The 19,885-nt window shown below is 41.2% G+C and overlaps 1 protein-coding gene across 2 annotated transcripts in view; it reads right to left on the bottom strand.

Annotated features, from left to right (window-relative positions):
- Nucleotides 1-19,885, bottom strand: part of UBAC2 (UBA domain containing 2) — a 101,848-nt gene that overhangs the window by 16,894 nt on the left and 65,069 nt on the right. For both annotated transcript variants that reach the window (XM_048493064.1, XM_048493065.1), the window contains exons 5-6: nt 15,420-15,543; nt 12,286-12,333 (exon numbers count right to left, since the gene is read on the bottom strand). In XM_048493064.1, the coding sequence (XP_048349021.1) occupies nt 12,286-12,333; nt 15,420-15,543 (172 nt within the window). The remainder of the gene's footprint in view (nt 1-12,285; nt 12,334-15,419; nt 15,544-19,885) is intronic.

A 19,885-nucleotide genomic window follows, 5' to 3' on the forward strand; every position in this document is an offset into this window, starting at 1 on the left:
AGGCAGTCCCAAGGCTGCCCTGCTGCCTCCAGAGGGCTTTTGGCCAGCATGGGACTGAAAGAGGCTGTGGTACGACTGCTTTCAAAGAAATCATCTTTAGATCCTTGAGATTCATCCAATTATCGCCCAGTTTTGAACTTGCTGTTTTCAGGTAAGGCAACTGAGACAGCGGTCGCAGAGCAGCTCCAGTCTTTTACTGCCCGAGGAAGGGAAAATGAGCTTGAGATTGTCGAAAGACAACACAGACAACCACCTTGTGCGGAATAAAATTTGGCCACAGCCTGTTTATTGTTATGCTGGCTGAAGGAAGCAGAGGCGCATCGTAGGGGACAGGTAGCGGATGGATCTGGCACTGGGCAGCACATCTGCTGTCCCCCATCTGCTGTCCCCCAGTAATGAGGGAAAAACCAACACCCAGAGCAGCAAGATAGTGGAAGCCATCTGGACAAGGTCTTTGGATGAACTCCCCTTGCTGCCAAGGGGCAAGAGCCACTTGCAGCCCCCGCCTGGGCATGCAGTACACATGCTCGCTACCACCCCCCAGGCCTCTTATGGAGGCCCCCACCAAAAGGGAAGGCCTACTGAACTAGAGCTCATGCAATTATTCAGAACAATGGAACACCGCCCCCCCGCCCCCCCCGGCTGAATAAAACAAGATTATCATACCACAGATGCTAATTTTCTGCCGGAATGCAGTGCTGCTCTGTTCTAATTGAGCTGGTTACAATATATGTTGTATGTTTGCATCCTGAGTTACTTCTTTGCAGCACCTTCTGACTGGAATATAAGAACTCCATTCCAACTCTTATTTGATGGAGAGCGCTTTGGCTCTCAAAAGCTTATACCTGTTGATCTCTAAGGTGCTACTAGACTCAAATCTAGTTGCTTTACTATTCTACCGTGGATCAATGCAGCTACACTCTGAAATGATATTTATGTAGGTATCGTGACACATAGTGAAAGGAAAAGACATTTTTCATTTGGATGACAAACTGAAGCTGCACTTATTTAATTAAAATTCTTTCTCAATCTCATGAAAATATGAAAAAAATGACCACTATCAGCTGCCAGTTGTCATTTTTGTCACATACACACATGGCGTCTGAACGAGAATCATGGGATTGCCTGTCACAGAAAATTAAGAAACGTAATTGTGCAGTCAGAATAATAGAAACATTAATAGTTGAATATACAAAAGATATGTGGGCTAGAGTGAGACCATAAAACAACTGCAAGGAATTCAAGAATCAGCTTAAGCATCCCAACACTTTCAGTGCAATATGGAGTGGTTACCCCCTTTAAAAACGACTGAACTTCGAAGGGTGTAACTACAGGGGTTGCAATATTAGGTACCAACTTTTTTCATAGTAATATATGGAGGGCTCTTGAAAACATTATCAGACAGTGTGCCTATTTTACTCTGCTGTGCAGACTGATTTAAGCAATTTATAAAAGCCCCATTAAATTTCTATATGGCATCAAAAGTAAAAAAGGTAAAGTTTCCCCTTCAGTCGTATCTGACCCTGGGGTATCACTGCAAGCAGTGATTTCATAGACAAGCTGTTTTTGTGGGGTAGTTTGCCATTGCTTTCCCCAGCTATTCTTTAGCCCCTAGCTATGTGCTAGGTACTCATTTACTGACCAAGGAATGGAGGGATGGATGGGTTGACCATGAGCTAGCTGCCAAGATATCTGACCCACAGGGGGCTCGAATTCCTGACCGTGTGAATGGCAAATATGGCATCAAGGAGGCATTAAATACAATGACCTTCTTCTCAATAAGACATTTCAATAAAACTTTTAGAGAGTTTTGCTTGGATTCTACAAATCATGAGATAAGGTCCTAGTGGATTTTTCCAGCTTACCCCATCACTCCTAGATTACCGATAATCAGTTGATGTTGAAGTCAGGGAAGTTGTGAGGACAAAACAGAACGAGGCATGCAGGACAGGGGGAAAATCAGGTGAAGCTGCCCGGCCCCTTCCTTGCGCAAATACACTGCTCTGTCTGCCACGCATCTTCTACTAGTAGAAGGGGAAGTTGAGAGGAATTTCCTCTTTTTGCTGCATGTACACATATACGTACAACTGAACCTGAATCAGACCATTGGTCTTCCAAGGTCAATATTGTCTATTCAGAGTAGCGGCAGTTCTCCCAGCAGAAGTCTCAGGCAGAGGTCTTTCAAACCACCTGCTACCTGCTCCTTTTAATGGGAGAGGCCAGGAATTGCACCTGAGGCCTTCTGCATGCCAAGACGATGGTCTGCCACTGAGCCACAGTCCCTGGCCTAATTTCAGAAGCAGCACTTGTTGGTTCGTCAGTGATTGCAAACCGTAATAAAAAGGTTCTTCTTGCAGGTGGAGTTTGCGGAACGCTACCTATAACTGTTCTTCCAGCACCAGGAAGATCGCAGCCATATACTCCACAGTATCATAAGCTGGACATGACCCGGTCTCATGGGATCCCATGGACTTGTCTTCTTGTCCTTCCAGAATGTTGTAGATCTCAGCCAACTTCTCTAGTCAAGGCAAATTTATTGCTACCAAGCCCTGACAGAGAAGCAGGCTAGGGTGATCAGCTATAGTGATTAAGCCAGTTTCTGCCTCTTTGGTGGGTTCATTGCCATTTTTCTCACCGGGCATGTCAGATTGTGAAGCTTTATTCGTATTTGCAGATTTCCCATTGTTCGTCTATCATAAAGCTCAGAAAAGTCAACATTTTGTTTTAGATTCTGCTGAGGTAACTTTCTCTTTTTTTGTAACACAACTTACAGCAGGAGAGAAAAATGATTTATACAACATTTCATGGCCAGAAGCGGGGAACTGGCGACACCTGTTAAAAAAATCTAGGCAAATGACTTAAGAGTCATTACTGGTCTGTTTAAAGAATAGAAGGCAAACTTGCCGGAAATAATGTTGCGGCTTAAGCAGCACGGCTGGATCAAGGTGAAATTTCTATTAATGACCAACTGGAGCACCGGAATTATGATTTCCTTAATTCTTTTCACTGTAAACACTGGAATATAATGAACCTGCTCAGGGTTAACTGATGTAAAATTCTTCTGTCTTTTGTTCAAGAGGAGTAAAGTGTGCCACTGAACTGAGGTCTCAGTTGCAAGTACCACTTCAGACAGCTTTTGGTTAATAAGACAAAATCATTTAATGGAGCCAGTGCTGCTTGACAGAAAAAAAGTGAACTTTGCCTGCAGCAGCCTAAGGGAGAAACTGAGCAGCCATTCATGTTAACATCATTTATACTACTGTAAATGTTTGATGCTTCAGAGCACAAGACTGTACACTACATATTTCCATTAAGCAATTCAAGCATGTGAAAATAAAGGCGTTTGAGCTGAAAATTTGTTGACATTCAGAACTTCCTCTTCTGCTCATTCACGAGAATCACTTAAAAGATGAAATGCAAGTTCAAGCTGTTTTCCTGTCTTTAAAATTTTGCTTTTCAGCTTAGAAATAAGAGTAAGCTTTAAGGTACAATTGTATTTTAAAACAAAGCTCTTTGCTCTTTCTTAAAAACATGAATCAAACATGAAATGTTTAAAATGTTAAAAAAATTAATAATAGGATTTTGCCACAGCAGAATTGGCATGATTGGCGCATTGTATTATACGACCACTGAGGAAGGCCAGTTCGCCAAAATGTGTCTGTTTTTAAGGGTCAAAAAAGTGTCCCATGGGACTCCTCTGTGTATTAAACTTTGTGACACCTAATGTGCACATAAAGAGCTTAGACTAATGGGGCCTTTTATAAATGGCCAGAATAGTACTTAATTTGTAATACATACATATGTGTTTTAGATACTTAGCAGTTTCATATTTTGTGGTCCTTTTAACTATTTCTTGACCTTTTGGTTACTTAATTTAGTTTGTGGGGTTAAGCTTGGTCCCGTTCCCCACATACACACACACTTTTTCCCCTTTGGTTTGTGCTCTCACAGACACTAAACAAAACTGCTCTCTCTGGAACCTCCCTCAAATCTTGTCTGAAGTTCTAACTCCTCCTAAAACTCTACTTACTCCCAACCAGCCTGTCACTCTGTCAGGCTCTAAGAGGAATTAACACTTTAAGTTCTGTTGTTGTTTTTTGCCTCTGCCTGCTCCTTAGATCTGTCACAGAGCTGAAATGCTACTTGAAGGTCTGTAACTCGAGTGGAAATAAACAGAAACTACTGCACCTCTCTTGTGACCTCTTCTACAAATGGAGCAAAGTCATGGAAGAGACAGAACTAACACACTGAAGATTCCTGGCCTGCTTTACTCTAGATGCTTTTGTGCAGTACAACATTAACTTCAGGTGCCCACAATAGTTTGATAAAGAAGTTCAAGACAGCAGAGAAACAACATATTTGTTCATTATTTCACTGACTTGCCTCAGAAGTATATAGATGTTAACATGATAATGGTCTACACTTGAGAGCTTCCTCTCTTTTCCTCTCCACTTGAGAGCTTCCTCTCTTTTCCAGTTTCCTAACAAAAATAAGGATGTACTGCAGAGTAAGACCCTTAGCTATGATACACCAAGTCATTATAGTTTGTACTGTGTTGTCTGCATCCTTTATAATGTAGGAATAACTGTTTTGTAGTTTGTAGCAGTGCTATTGCCTTACCCAGTCATCCAAAAGGGGGACTAAATGGTCTCTCAGGAGAAAATGTGGCCACACCAGCAGGCACGAAAAGAGCAAGGAGGGCAAGGTGCAAGGTAGAGAGTTTATTTAGTGGTTCTAGATCCCTACGTGTTTCACAGTTTGATTCATGAGAGGGTCTTCTGTAGAAATGTCTATTCATTAATAAAGCAAACTGAGAAATGTGTAGGGATCTGAGAAGAGCTAAACAAACTCTCTACCTAGCACTTTTCCTATTAGTGGCTCTCTTCTCCTCAATGTTATTCTCACAACTACTGAGATAAGTTAGGCAGAGTGTGTTTGGCCCAAGGCAACCCAGCAAGCATCCATCGAGAGGGGAGTTGAACAGGAGTTTCCCAAATCCCAATCTGATACTATGGGTCACAGTGGCTCTAAAGGATTACTCAGCATTATTTCTCCCCATCATTAACCTATAAGAAAAGAACAGCATTGATTTTCAGTATTGACCAAAATTCTGTGCATTCTTTGAAAGGATAAGCAAGTCACACTTTTTAAACTTTGTTTTTTCAGTCTTTTTTAAAAATACCACCACAAATTCTAACAGCAAAAGCCACAAATACTAGTGAAAAAGAAACAACTTTGAAGGACTGGACAACAAGCTAAGAAAACATCCTCTAATTCCTGGTGTCTCTTGTTTGGTGGTGAGGTTAAGAAGGTAAGAGGCTAGCCCAGACTACTGAGGGGTACTTACTGTGAAACAAATGTGACTGACTACAAATAATATAGGAAAAACACTCAACCAGCGCAAAATCTGGGACTAAAGAGGAAGGATGTGACATTTCAAAAGTGGCTTGAATTCTATTTGAATCCTAGATTAGCCTGCTTTTATTTAAACCTATTACTGTCATTATGCAATTTCACAAGAGACTGGACTAAAAGGTTCTGTTTGGAGGCTTCCAGGTGCAAAGCAGTGCTTGGGTGAGGGGCTCCTGAGGTAATGGAATGAAACTTTTGGATCCAACTCATGCAAATAGTAATTACTGGATCAGATAACTTGAAACAGCTCTGAAGCAGAGTTATTGCTGGATTCACATAACTTGCATGGCAAAACAGCAAAGGAAGGAGCTCTGGTCTTTGAAAAAGCAAATTCTTCAAGCTATTTGGCACAGAGATGCCATTTTCCTACATTCATCAACAGAACAACCCCCATGGCATGATCTGCACCAGTTGTTGTGATAGTATATTCCTTATCAGGAGAAACCCTTTAAAAACCTGATCTTAGGAGACAGTTTGAATTAAACAGTTAAGTCTGACAAATACATGACTACCAGCGAGCACTTGATTCAATAACTAACAGCCTATCAGTCACAAGTCCTTTCTCCTGGAGAATAGAGGTTGACTTTACAATGGTACAGGAACCTGAACTGCAATGCTGGTGGAAGTTTGAATAATTTTGTCGCAGGGTCTTTTTTCACTCTGTCGAAGGGGTTTCATGAAATATCTCAGTACAAGAACAGCTGTCGAAGGTTCACAGTTCAGTGGCAGAGCATGTGCTTCATACTGTGAAAGTCTGAGGCTCAATCCCTGGAACTTCCAGTTAAATTAAGATCAGTCAGCAGGTGAGGTAAAAGACTTCTGTCTCAGACAAACACATCCAGTCAAAGTAGACAATACCAATAGATCAATGGGCTGACTGCACAAAGCAGTTTCATGTGTTCGTGTGTCTGACTCCTTGTGTACTTGCCACAGCATGGTTTGAAGGCATGCCAAAAATGGGGAAATTCAATCACTTTGTCTTCCATATAAAGGAAGCTACGTCTGTCAAAGGATGTCAAGGAAGATTGTTTCCCAACATCTGTCCAAATAATTAGAGTCTGTTTTTGTTTCAAAACTGAAATGAAAGCTTTCAATTTTCCTTCCCATTCTTCTAAAAATATCAGCGACCAACCAGCTACCAAAAAACAAACAACCTCACCCTGCAGCCAAAGCAGAAAAAAAAAGAGGGAAGACGTGTTATCCTAATATGGTACAAGTCGTAAAAGCCTAGAAATAAGTTCCTTGAAGCCGAGTTTTATTTGTAGCTTAGTGAAGAAAAGAGCATAAAAGTTTAAAAGGAAACTAAAGAAGAGCTAAGCATGAAGAGGTAAATTATAACTCTTTTGTCATCAGTTTTTGTCCTATTGTTCCCCCTCGCTCTGGCCCTGCCGGAAGTCCCCTAGATTTTGAAGTCCTAGGTTTGGCCAGCCAAGTCCATAGGTAAATCCAGAACTACATGAGTGACTGGTGCAAGGCTACCCAGCAAGTTTCATGGCATAATGGGCAACATGGTTCTTCCAGATTTTGCTCCAGCATTCTGACCACTACATCACACTGGATTTTTAAGAACATTAGAATGCATTAGTGCCACCACTATGCTAAACTTCTCTCTCTCTCTCTCTCTCTCTCTCTCTCTCTCTCTCTCTCTCTCTCTCTCTCTCTCATGAAATAGAATTCAACAAATAAATATTAAATAAATATATCTAGGGAGCAACCTTAAGATCTATTCAGAAGTAAGTCCCATTTTAAGGGGTTTACTCCCAGAAAAGTGTTCTTATGATTGCAGCCCTTGTGTGACTAAAGAATGTTGCAAAAGTACTGTCCTAATGTGGCACCTTTCATTACCAGCTAACTTGGTTCCTGCTTTATTTCAGGTAAGACTGAGGCTGCTCTGGCATTGTCCCTCAAACTTCATGCCTACAAGACTGCAACAATGAGACATGCAAGTCTACGAGAGTTCTATTCTGGGAGTTCTATTCTGTTTGCATTTACTGATGAATATGAATTGGGTATATTATTGTGAAATGCTGGTTATATATAACTTGTAACAGGAAGTGGACAGAGGGGAAGAAATTAAGCCTTATTTACAGGTTGAACTGAATAATGATGGTGACAGAAAATGATTCGCTATTATAGATCAAACCCTAAGCCCCACTAGTTTGTTAAAGAGATTGTATTTTATTCAGCCATAGTCAGAGGTGGGATCCAACCAGTTCTCACCACTTCTCTAGAAGTGGTTACTAATTTTTTCTGAGTGCCGAGAAGGGGTTACTGAAGCAACCACCCTGCCCAATAGGGACTGGAGGTGCGTGTGTGCGGCGGCGGCACTGTTTGAATCCCACCACCATCGGAACCTGTTATTAAAATTTTTGGATCCCACCACTGGCCATAGTTTGGTACTTTTCACCACAGGGATGATCTAGCCGTAGAGCTATTTCAAGTGATATGCTGGAAAGAACATCCAATTTAAAAAGTCACAAATGTTGTGTGTTAGAGCACTGAAAACACCTTATCCTTTTCTGAGGGGGGTGGTCGGGAAGGAATGTCCTTTCTTCTTTATCAGACCCTTGTCATCAATTTTTGTGGTTAGGAAAGAGAAAGTTATACATAAAACTAGGGAGCAGACTCAAAGACAATTTTCAATGAGATAATTGATTTGTACAAGAGAACTCTTACACACATTTACACACACTGAAGATGGGTTTAACTGTTAGGAAGGAAAGACTGTGCAAAACCACAATGGTTTTTCCACATTTTTAGTTTTTTTGCACTTTGTAGCAGATTGGCTGTGAAACTTTGTCTTTTTCTCAGTATGTGTTACCTCAGCAGTTGAACAGATAATTTGACATATTGCACAGACAAATGGGGTACTGTTTCTAAAAAGACTTTTAGAAACAGCAGTTACAGGAGAAATGGCTATTTTTATTTTTACTTGCAACTTTATCGACTTTAGGCACTACCTAGTTCAAGTGAAGCACTTTTGAATCACAGTGTAACTATTGATAGCAGAGATAAGCACCTAAGTAAACGTCTCCCACTAAAATCAGCAGGACATAACTTTGGTTTGATAGTATCCTATAGCAGGGGTGTTGAACTCATTTGTTACAAGGGCAGGATATGACATAATTGTATACTGGTCAGGCTGGGCCTGGGGGGAGGCTCACCAGCCCCAATCAGTACTCCTTGAGAAAGCTTATCAGGTCCACAAGTCAGCTGAGGCAATCTCACCTCCCCCCCCCCCCATTTCCAATCAAATTGGGAGCAAGGGGTGGGGGGCTTGCCTCAGCTGGCTTGAGAGTCTGATAAGCCCTCTCAAGAGGCTGGATCTGGTCCCAGGCCTAGTGTTTAACACCCCTGCCCTCCCTGATTCATTATCTGTGTTTGAAGCTTTAGGTTGACTGGGTACCAATTGGATTTTTTTAAAATGGAAAACACCTTTAATTGCATTGTGAATACTATATATTTATTTAATTGTATTTTAACTTGTCAGCCTCCCTGAGCCTGACAATTGCCATGAAAGAGTGAGATATAAATTTAATTAAATAAATAAAATAAAAACGTCATGCCCTGACTCAGATAGCCTCAGGTTAGCCCAAACTCAGAAGCTAAGCAGGGTAAACCCTGGCTAGGATTTGGATGGGAGACCTTCAGGGTCATGCTTGGAAAACCTTACAGCAGGAGTGTCCAACTCTGGCACTTCAGATGTTCATGGGCTACAATTCCCATCAGCCCATCAGCCAATTGGCCATGCCAGCAGGGGCTGATGGGAATTATAGTTCATGAACATCCGAAGCACTAGAGTTGGACACCTCTGCCTTACAGAGTTGCCATAAGTTAATTGTGACTTGATGACAAAAACCAAAAAAACCACACATTCGCATGCATGGGCACTGACTGTTTCTATTACTTTTTCCAAGAAGCCAGACAAGATAGCTTAAGATAAGGGTATATATCTATGCAACTATCTGTATGATTATGTGCTAACAGTGGCTGCAGGGACAACCACAATAACGAATTTACACAAGAAAAGGAATGAACGTGCATATTTGACCATTTGCCCACACAGAAAACTGACTCATTCATGCTTGTTAGAAAAATATAGCTTACAAATGAAAACTCCCCCTCCCGTGTGGGCATTTTTGGGTGACATATGGGGACGATAAGTGAAACTACAGTTACTGCTATCTATGGCAGATTGCTGATTTGCTTTGTTTAAAAGAACGCTTCAAATTAGAAGTTTTAATTTGCAAACAAATAGAGGACAGTGTATCAGAAATGCTGGGGGAAATCACAAATACTAGAAAGTCCATTAGGGTTACTGAAGAAAAAAAAAGGAACCACTGCAAAAACGTCATAGGTTCCAAAAGCTGCAACCCCTTGCCCCTGTTATCTGTATCAGTCTTCTGTTACAAAAAAAGAAAGTAACTAGCCAGAGAAGGCTGAATGCTGCTGTTACCCAAGAGACCCGGGCAAAATATTGAGATCTGTCTTTAAAAACATTCTATGACACTGATCATATGATCAAATCTTCATTGACCAGGAAGAGGAAAATCTCTCATGTGAACTGGAAAGTATTCATTACGTCCAAAGACTAATGAGTTAGAGTCACTCTAAGGGGCTTTCCAGATGTCTGGTTTTTTATTTTTTATTTTTAGCTCAAAGAATTTTGCTCCTATTGCAGAGGATCCAGACAGTCAGTGCTATTATTGTAAGAAAAATAATTTCTTCAAACTCCAAGTGCAACACTGGTTATGCTCAGAACATTATGGCTGCAACAACAACTAGGTTGTGGAGGGCTCTGCCCTTGGAAAAGGACATATGTTAGACCTTCTTTTCCCCTGACTAAGTTTACTGAGAAACACGCTGGGATCTAAAGGGTCAAATAAACTGTAATATCTAAGTCTGACCCAGTTAGTTATGTTACGTTGGCATAAGTTCCTTGCTGACAAAATCTCTTTCATTCATTCCAACATGGAGGCCAAGTTGAGAGCAAATCTAGTACCTGAGGTACCTGCTTGTCCTTTTTTTTTAGAGAGAGATTCAAATTGATCCTGCCTATGGATGCTGGAAGGATCACTGGGTGTGTGAGAGCTACCACTTCTTCCATGTTCGTTTTGGCTGTTAAAATAATTCTTGTGCATGATAAGGTGAAAGAAATGGCCTAGCCCAGGGGTAGGGAACCTGCGGCTCGAGAGCCACATGCGGCTCTTCTGCCCTTGCACTGCGGCTCCACGAGCCGAGCTGCTGGCCCCATCCTTGCCCGCCCTGCAGGCAGCAGGGCGGGCGCACCAACTGCCCGTGGCTGGCTGGGCCGCGCTGCGGGCTTCCCCTCTCGCCTGCCCCGTTGGAGCGGGGTGGGCGCTTTCCCGGCGGCCGGCGTGGCCGAGCTGCTGGCCCCATCCTTGCCCGCCCTGCAGGCAGCAGGGCGGACGCATCCATGTGCTTCTCAGAATGAGCGGAGTAAAAAGTTAAAAAACCCAATATATACAGTGTTATCTTTATTTTAAATGTCAAAAATTATTTGCGGCTCCAAGTGTTTTCTTTTCCCATGGAAAATGGGTCCAAATGGCTCTTTGAGTGTTAAAGGTTCCCTACCCCTGGCCTAGCCTGTCACACACACTTTGCATACTTCAGTGAATTCATAACAATCCCCTTTGATTTCATTCATAACAGTGTTTGTAAATCAAATTGCTGCCAAATTTACCCTCTTTTTTCAATATCAGAACAAAGCTAGGGGAATTGGTTCAGGCTCAGAAGAGTAAAGGAATGTTCTGCTGAGTAGTAAAAACTAGGAAGGCACAGATGCCAGGAGGAGGAAGGGGAAAATTTGTAAATGTCAAGAAGTTTTGTAATCTGGCAAGTGCCAGTCACACAAACCAGTAATGAAAAAGTTAATGTTATGCATGCTAATTAGTTAGTGAGGTCAGAAGTCAGTGATCAGGTAACTGACCCTCATTGGTCAATTAGGTCTACATGCAGGTCTGCACGTAGACAATAAGTATGTCTCCTTTGCTGTTCTCTGCACATGCTCCCCTGTAGATTTTGTTAGCCATGTGATAGCAAGGTAGCAGCTAGCTATTGGAGCTAGCCTGTTAGAAAGATACTTTCTTGTTTTGTTTCCAAGTTTTCCCTCCCTTCCTTTATAGTCAGTAAACTCTATGTTTCAGTAAGCAAATGCCTCTGTCTCTTTATTGCATAAACTCAGTGTTCATAAGGAGTGTGATATTATTATCACAACTAAGATTACCAACAAGAAGAAATAAGTACATCTGAATAAGTCTGATGTCATACAGATAGGGCAATTGAGCTGATGAGCCAAAGTCACACGCTCAACCAATTTATTTTCTGTTACAACTTCAGAAGAATACTTGCAGGTTGCCTTTGGTTGACTTTATAAATAACAGAAAAGAAAATGTATGTAGATATAGTCTGTCTCAGAAAAAGATGTTAGTAGGGCTGCACATTCCTCCACCATAGAACCCAACATGCCAGACTTTCTTTGTTGTAGAATGCTCCAATTGGGCCTTAGTGCCTACCAAGTCCTGCTTCCCTCCGGCCCCAATCCGTTTGAAAAATTAAAAGTAAAAATACATTTTGGCATTCAGTTTAATTATACAACATTATACAATACAATACTGGAACCCAACTCAGTTTACATAATGCACAAAGTAATGGTTTTGACAATGGCAGTTCATAAAATAAATGATAATTCTCATATTCATTCAGGACTATATTCTAATGTGGAAGGATACAATGTTCTTGACCACTGCATCTCAACTGACCATACTAACATCTTTTTCTAAGACAGAGTATAGTTTGAAACATAACACATCGAAGAGAATCACAGTAGTAAATAAAAATAATCATACTTACCAGCCCACTTAAAGCAACAATCCAGATATAAGACCCTGAAGTCAAAAGCTAGGAAGATAAAAGTGCATATATTAAAACAGGAATAGATTACACAACCATTTATAACCCATGCAAGAAATATATCTCGAGTTGCCACTTTAGAATGCTGCTTGTGAAAACTTCATGCATTAGGGAAGTAGGTAAAGACAATTTTGTTCCATTGTGCTTTTGTCAGACCTTATGAGATGGGTTACATCTTGACCCAATCTTCCTCTAATAGAGGGGGGAGGGATCTTCACTAACTCCACCTCCTGTTGCAGGCCTCTTGATTCATTCCTTATTCTGTGTTGAGGGGTACCCTACCATGAGGAGATTGGCGGACTACAGCAGAAGGAGGGAGCAACAAATACTCCACGAAATACCTTCTGTTAGGGGATATTACCATCAGGATCCAACCCACTGGACTGATTGCTGCTTGGTTATGTGATTTTGTGATTTAAACGTGTTTTTTAAAATTATTCATATAACTTTTGGAAGCAACAGCTGAAAAGTGGTTTAGAAATCTGGTAAATAAAATAAAGACGTCATTAAAAATGTGGTAGAGCTGCAAGAAAAAATAGTCTGGGAAAAGGGAAAAAACCAATTGCAAATCCAGAGCACATGCACAGGAAAGATCCTGATCTGACAAGGAGATTTTATGATATATATTACAAATATTTTGGGACAGGCACTACACAAGCCTAATTACTCAGAATATTTTAATGTTGTAAAATGCAATACATGTGACGCAATACCGTGTTTCCCTGAAAATAAGACAGTGTCTTATATTAATTTTTGCTCCCAAAGATGCGTTATTTCTTATTTACAGGGGATGTCTTATTTTTCCGCACCACAGCTGCATGCTCTGGTGTTCTGTTTGACGGGCATGCTTCCAAACAAAAACTTTGCTACGTCTTACTTTCGGGGGATGCTTTATATTTAGCCCTTCAGCAAATATTTAGCAGTTCAAGACTACTGCTACGTCTTATTTTCAGGCGATGTCTTATTTTTGGGGAAACAGGGTACATAGTCCAGAAAGTTTCTCAAGAAAAGGAGACTTCTTCCACTAGTAAGGAGGAACATAATGACTTTTTTCATTAGCTACCTATCTAACCAAGGATAGGTGCTTTAAGTGAACCAGGTAAAGATCTGAAGCAGTCAAGAAGTACTTACAAAGACACTCTGTGCAGAAACTAGTTGAACAATACAAATGCAAACAGATATATAAATATAAAAGTCTCTTAAAAATAAAGCATAAAAGCTTTTAAAAGAAAGATGTGCAGTATATATGAAATATATATGAAGTTGCAGAAAGATTAAACACAATGCTAAGGAAGGCAGTGATAAAACCAAAACAAAAAGTTTGGGAAAGGAGGGAAAGGAGAAAGACATGAATAAGCAGGGAAAGGAGAAAGACATGAATAAAAGTTTCAAACTGGTATGGTTATTCCAACAAATCTCTGAATGAACATGCATTAGATAGGTATGTTTGCAATTTGGGGTGGCATTTTCAGGCTAGCAAACAAAAAGCATTCATGGAATGAACATCTTATACTTATACACACAAGGATTAAGTCTGAAAATGTTGTCCAATAAAAGTTCTGGAAAAATTCAGTCTTCCTATAACTCTTACTGGATAACACTTTGCAGCCTCAATAACGTTTTCTACTGGGCAAACACTGACACTGGTTAACCGAATTCTGGCAAACAATTTGAATGTGTGCCCTGTGAAGGTCAGTTTCATCCTCAGCAAATGAAAACCCTTTCAAATTGCAAGCCAGGTCATCTGGCTAAGTATCTGCTGCTAACAGACTGTTCACAATAAAGCCTCTAATGGCCCTCTTGACAGCTTGCCACAATACGAGGTGAAAGAAAAGTAAGAGTCGGATTAACCAAAGATTTGGCAGCACTGCTGGCAGTTATCACCGGAGTACTAAAAGGAAAATGATGAAAGAAATTAACACGCTACAGACTATGTACTTAATTTTCCCTGGCATAATGGCCCTGTCAGAACCACAGGTGGCCACCCTCAAGTCATTTCTAACCCATGATCCCAAAAAAGAAGCCTGAACTGGAAGCCGGACTGCAGCAAGCATGAGAATGAAAAGACAAAGAAATTGCCAAGCTTCTAGTATTTATATCAGGCTTTGCCAAACCAGATAACCTGACTCTAGGGCCCTTTCCGCACGGACCTGATACAGCGCCCTGGGGACGGCAAAAACGCCTTCCCCAGGGAGCTGTTCGAATGGGGGGCGCAGCTGCGAAGCTCCCTCGCTCCTCCCAAGCAGCGCGAAGCCACCGTTTTCCCACCTCGCTTCCTGAGCAAGGTTTATGGAAAACGGAGGCTTCCCCCGCCCCCGTGCCCGGTCGACCTACCTTCTCTGCGACCATCCACCTCGTCGCCAAGGCCTGGGGACATGCCCCCCTGCCCTGCGACGCCGGAGCAGTCACGCAGGGCAGGGGAGTATGTCCCCTGGCCTCGGCGATGCGCCAGACGGTCGCAGAGAAGGTAGGTCGATCGGGCGATAGCGCAGCGTGGCGCCGTCGTCCCGGTAGTTTCTGGGACCGTTCGCACGAACGTCATGTACGCCAAACCAACCCCCACCGTGGCCGTGCGGAAACGGCCTTGGTCCCAATCTCAAATCTTAACAATTCCATTAGGAAATCATTAGCAGGTTCCAGTTCTGTGATATGACTGATTTAAAAACAGTTCTTTATCTTTAAACTATCAAGAGGATTATCGCACTCAAATCAATAAAATTTCCACATAGTGAAATACTACAACATACAGAAAGTGCACTTCCCCACTGCAAGCCATGAAAGTTGGAGCATCATGGGCACGTACTGAGTGCCATTTTCCACAGCTTGCAGCATGCTGGGAACACAGATAGTTCTGGATTACAGTGGTGAACCTGTTTGCAGAATTACTGCCTGTCTCAGATTTGTCTTACCACAGAACACACTGTTGCTGTACTGAAATTTCCCAGGACTACATTTTAGGATTAGCTATCTGGATGCAGAATATTTAGCATGCTGCAGAGTTACTCGAACTGATGCACACAAATGCAAAATGCAACAGCACTGATGTGTAAATGAAAAGGAAAAAAATACTGTACCTGCAAACCCAATATATAGACCAGTGTCTTGTTTGTGATGGAAAACTGGCCTAGAATTTGCGTCACTTGAACTCTTGGAATGGAACAATAAAATGGTATAAAAAGAGCAAATATAGGACCCAAGCTGTTGAGAAAGAACACAATGAAAAGTGGTGTCAGTAGAATCATGAATGATCTCTCTCTTCTCTCTCCAGATAAATGAATTCTGAATCATTCAACATTTCTTATTGTCTTTTAAAACATTAAACTTAGGGTCTAGACATTTACTCCAGAATTTCAGGAATCACAAGAGGCTTCCTTTTTTTTTTTTTCAAATTAACACTAGAAATGTGCTTAGAACAGGAACACCTGTTTCAAAACCCAAAGGACCCTTGACTGCCTCCTATTTGCCATGCCTAAGAGGTTTCGATTTGCCAGGCAAAGAAAGATGAAGACAAATCTGGAGAACTAGGCTCCTTTCCACACAAACCTTTTAAAACACCTTGAGGCAGGAAATAAAACATTTTCTCCATAGGGTTCCGCATTGCTTTTACCCTAAAACATTTTATTTTCAGTCTCAAAATGTTTAAATGAATGCCCTTCTAAAACGAGTCTTTAGTTGAAACATTTTTAAAATTGCTTCCCTTGACTCTTTAAGATATTTGCTACACCTCTCTGCCTTCCCTGAACTTCTTGCTTGGTGCCATTTTGTAAGCTCACCCTCCATTCTCCCACATCAATTTTTGGAGCCTTTCTGTTTGTTTTTGTCGGGGGGGGGGGGGGGCTGCTAATCTGCGACAGATTGACTATAGAAGGTGCTAAGAATCGCAGCACCCCACTGTGAAGTATTGAAGCACAAAGTAGTCCAAAAAGGGGGGGGGTGCCACAAAACGGGGGTCAGGAATAGTTTCAAGGGGGTGAGTGTGGCACACTAACCCTTCATTTGTTGTACATTCATTGAGAGTAAGATACCGGTAGATGGCTGCAGAAAAAAGATTTCCTCATTTCATAGGCACCCTTGGTCAAGCTGGCTTTATGGCCCAGTCAGCATATCTGGTAAACTTTCCAGCTGATCCCAGAAAACAGCACAGCACACAAAGTCTCAGGAGTCCACTATTTTGGTTTTGCAATAACTCACAGCAACAGGCAATTCTGTACTGCCATCATCCTCATAGGGCAAATGTTCAGAACATTTTCTTTGCAGTTCCAACAATTGAAGCCTTGAGTGAACAAGTTTCATCACTTAAGGCAAACAGAATTCTCACAGAGCACTCTAAGCACTCCCTTCAACTGAGTCAGTATGCCAACATGCTCTGATCTTTCAGGGTTTTGTAATACCTATTTCTTGTTAAATCATATGTTTATTAGATGTACAGAGGACTGTCGTAAAGCTGCTAGATAGAGAATAACTAGTCTGTATGTGGGATACTGTGCCTGCTGAAGGAAATAAGGTTTGGTCTACATATGAAGCCAAAAAAGGGACCCTGCAAAGACCCCTCCCGGATGAGGTCAAGGGTCCATCTGCAAAGACCCCTCCCGGATGAGGTTAAGGGTCCTTCTGCAAAGATCCCTCCCGGATGAGGTTAAGGGTCCATCTACAAAGCCCCCTCCCGGATGAGGTTAAGGGTCCATCTACAAAGCCCCCTCCCGGATGAGGTTAAGGGTCCATTAGTACAACACGCTGTTTTCATCAGTGAACAAGGAGGCTTCCAGGAAACCCACAAGTAGGCATGGAAGTCCTCCCGCACTGTTTACTGCCCAGTTGCTGGTACTCAAAGAGACATTTCATCTTAACACAGAGATTTCTAACAGATGTTGGCAGACCATGAATTTGCATAACTTCCTTTTAACGCCATCTATGTTAGTGGCCGCTGCCGCAGCCACCACCACCACAGCTTTTGGAAGCAAACTGTGCAGGTTAATTGTGAGCGGTGTGATGCAACGCTTTCTTCCCTCTGTTGTGATTCTATTGCCATTCAATTTAATTTGCTAGCATTGAGCTCTATTATTGTATGAAGAATTGTTTCCTACCACTTTCCCTAGATAATAAGTCCAATAAACCTCTACATTGAAACAAACACACACCTATGTATTTCCTTTTGAAAGAAAGTGCTGTGCTAACCATCATCTCGGTCACCAGGTTTTACCTTTGCCAATTCTGCAATATTATTTTTCACTGCCCCGCTCTCTCAACATCAGCAACTTTGCAACGTCACTAGATAGGCCGCTATACCTGTACATAATATTCTCTTTTCTATATAGCCAGAATTTCCCCCCAACTCCTCATATTAAAATCCTTAATCATGCCTTCACTATATGCACTGAAAAGCCATAGTTCTGCTAATCTAACTAGTCCTACAGGTAATATCTGAAAATGTTACCTTGGCAGTTCAAAGGTCCAAATTCTATCTTTTATATGCCAATCAACATCTTGCTTATACCATACATCTGGCTTTTATGATCTGCATAGCACCAGTTGGCCATGCTGGCAGGGGCTGATGGGAATTGTAGTCCATGAACATTTGGAGTGCCATAGGTTCGCCATCACTGGCATAGCATCTCTAGAACTCTTTCCCCAGGGAGATATGTCTGTCCCCTTCTACTATTGTCGAAGATTTTTTCATTTAATCTGGCATTCCCTTAATAATCTCTCCTTTCTAACCAATGCTTTATGTTTTGTATATATTTTAACTATTCTAGAATGTATTTTAGCTTTGTTATTTTAACTCTTTAGTTACTTTAACAAGGAATTAAATTGGGGTTATTTAAATGGGTTTATAAGGTATGTTATGTATATTTTAAATTATTAGCTGTCTTGGTGGCCCTTGTACGAGCAGAAAGGCGGGATATAAATGTTATAAGTAAATACATAAAATAAACCATAAGAACTGAGTTCTCCTCTACCAGTCTATCTAGACAGTACACAACATTCACAACCTTTGCACTAAACAGGAAACTCACCAGTCATCATGCTCACTACAATCTTTGTTCCTAATCAACAAAATCCCCATAGCCAGGACAACCCCCTCCCACCGCTCCTCCCATCACGAGAGGCATATCCTCTGTATGGGAGGGTATCAGTTCAGCACCTGAGAAATAGGTCTCTTCTAAAAGACCATTAGTAGATGGTCTCCAGCCCCTGAGACCCGACCCCTAGTACTCTGCAAGAACTGTCAGAATAAGAGTGGGATGACACTATCACACTTCTGAAGATCTCATACATCTCTCTCTACTTTTCTAAACTTGTTCTGTAAAAGCAAGGTGCTCATTTCACTGACCCACAATTTCTAACTACTATTCAGGTCACACACATTAAAAACAAAACAAAAAAACACACCACCAGATTGCGGCTTTATAGTTTCATTTAATGTTTTGTTTTGTTTTTCCACAAAGACCTGTGATAGTTGTGTTTAAGCTTACTACAGAAGTGGTGAAACAGAATCTATGAAGAGATGGCAGACATCTGAAGTGGATGAGTAGACTTGCACCATTTTAAAATCCCATTTTAATGGACCCACATAAAAAAAAGAAAGGCTTCTGTGCCTGCTTTCAATTTACCAGATTCCCCTCCCCCCAAAATATGACCCTTCTATAACTTTAAGGCTATATTGCATCATTGGGTTGTGCGAGTACTATTTTTCAGTGACTGACAGGGATCAAGGATGCAGTGGGGTCAGCTGTCATTCCAATTCTTCTTAGAATATTTGATTTCATAATTAATTCCAAATGACAGTTGGGACTGCAGCCTTCTTCATGATCAGCAGGTTCACATAATGTGAGGCTGCAGCATTTCAATGTGCATGCTGAATGCTCCTTCCTATACAAGTCTCCCTGGAGATTCAAAATTGACATGCCAGGAAGGAGGTTAAGGTTAGGACAGGCAGCATTTAAAGAACAGAAACAGTTAGAAGCATTTACGTGGATCTGCAGATTGTATTTTGGCTCTAAAAAGCAGTTTCATGTGTATTTTTTATCCTGTTTATCTAAACAGAAAGCTTTTTGCATGCATGACGCTTCCAAGCACATTTTTCACTGGCATTGCTATACTTGACTGGAACAGATATGCTGAATATAGGTTCATCAATAGTGAAAAACATTACACATAACCAATAGATACTGTCATGGACAATGCATGTTTATACACAGGCTAACATGCAATATTTGTCTATGATTTTTAATATTCAACTATTTTTATTATTTTTTACAAATGCAATGTTGCAGAATGTTGAACTTTTACAAGCCAATTAAACAAATCTCACATTGCACAGGCACCTGCCAGTAACTGTTTGACTAAATCATACTTGACACTAAACTAGATTGACAACTCATGGATTACGATTCTTGTAGACTGTGTGGAATTTACTCATGCAAAATCCCCCACATTAAATTCCAGAAATGATCTGGGGAAACAAAACTTGTAGATAATGATACCTTAGGTAATTTCCTGTAGAATGAACCTCAAGAATACACTGCTTTTTAGTAGACTA

The sequence above is a fragment of the Sphaerodactylus townsendi genome, linkage group LG04 (assembly GCF_021028975.2).
Source record: "Sphaerodactylus townsendi isolate TG3544 linkage group LG04, MPM_Stown_v2.3, whole genome shotgun sequence".
Lineage (NCBI taxonomy): Eukaryota > Metazoa > Chordata > Lepidosauria > Squamata > Sphaerodactylidae > Sphaerodactylus > Sphaerodactylus townsendi.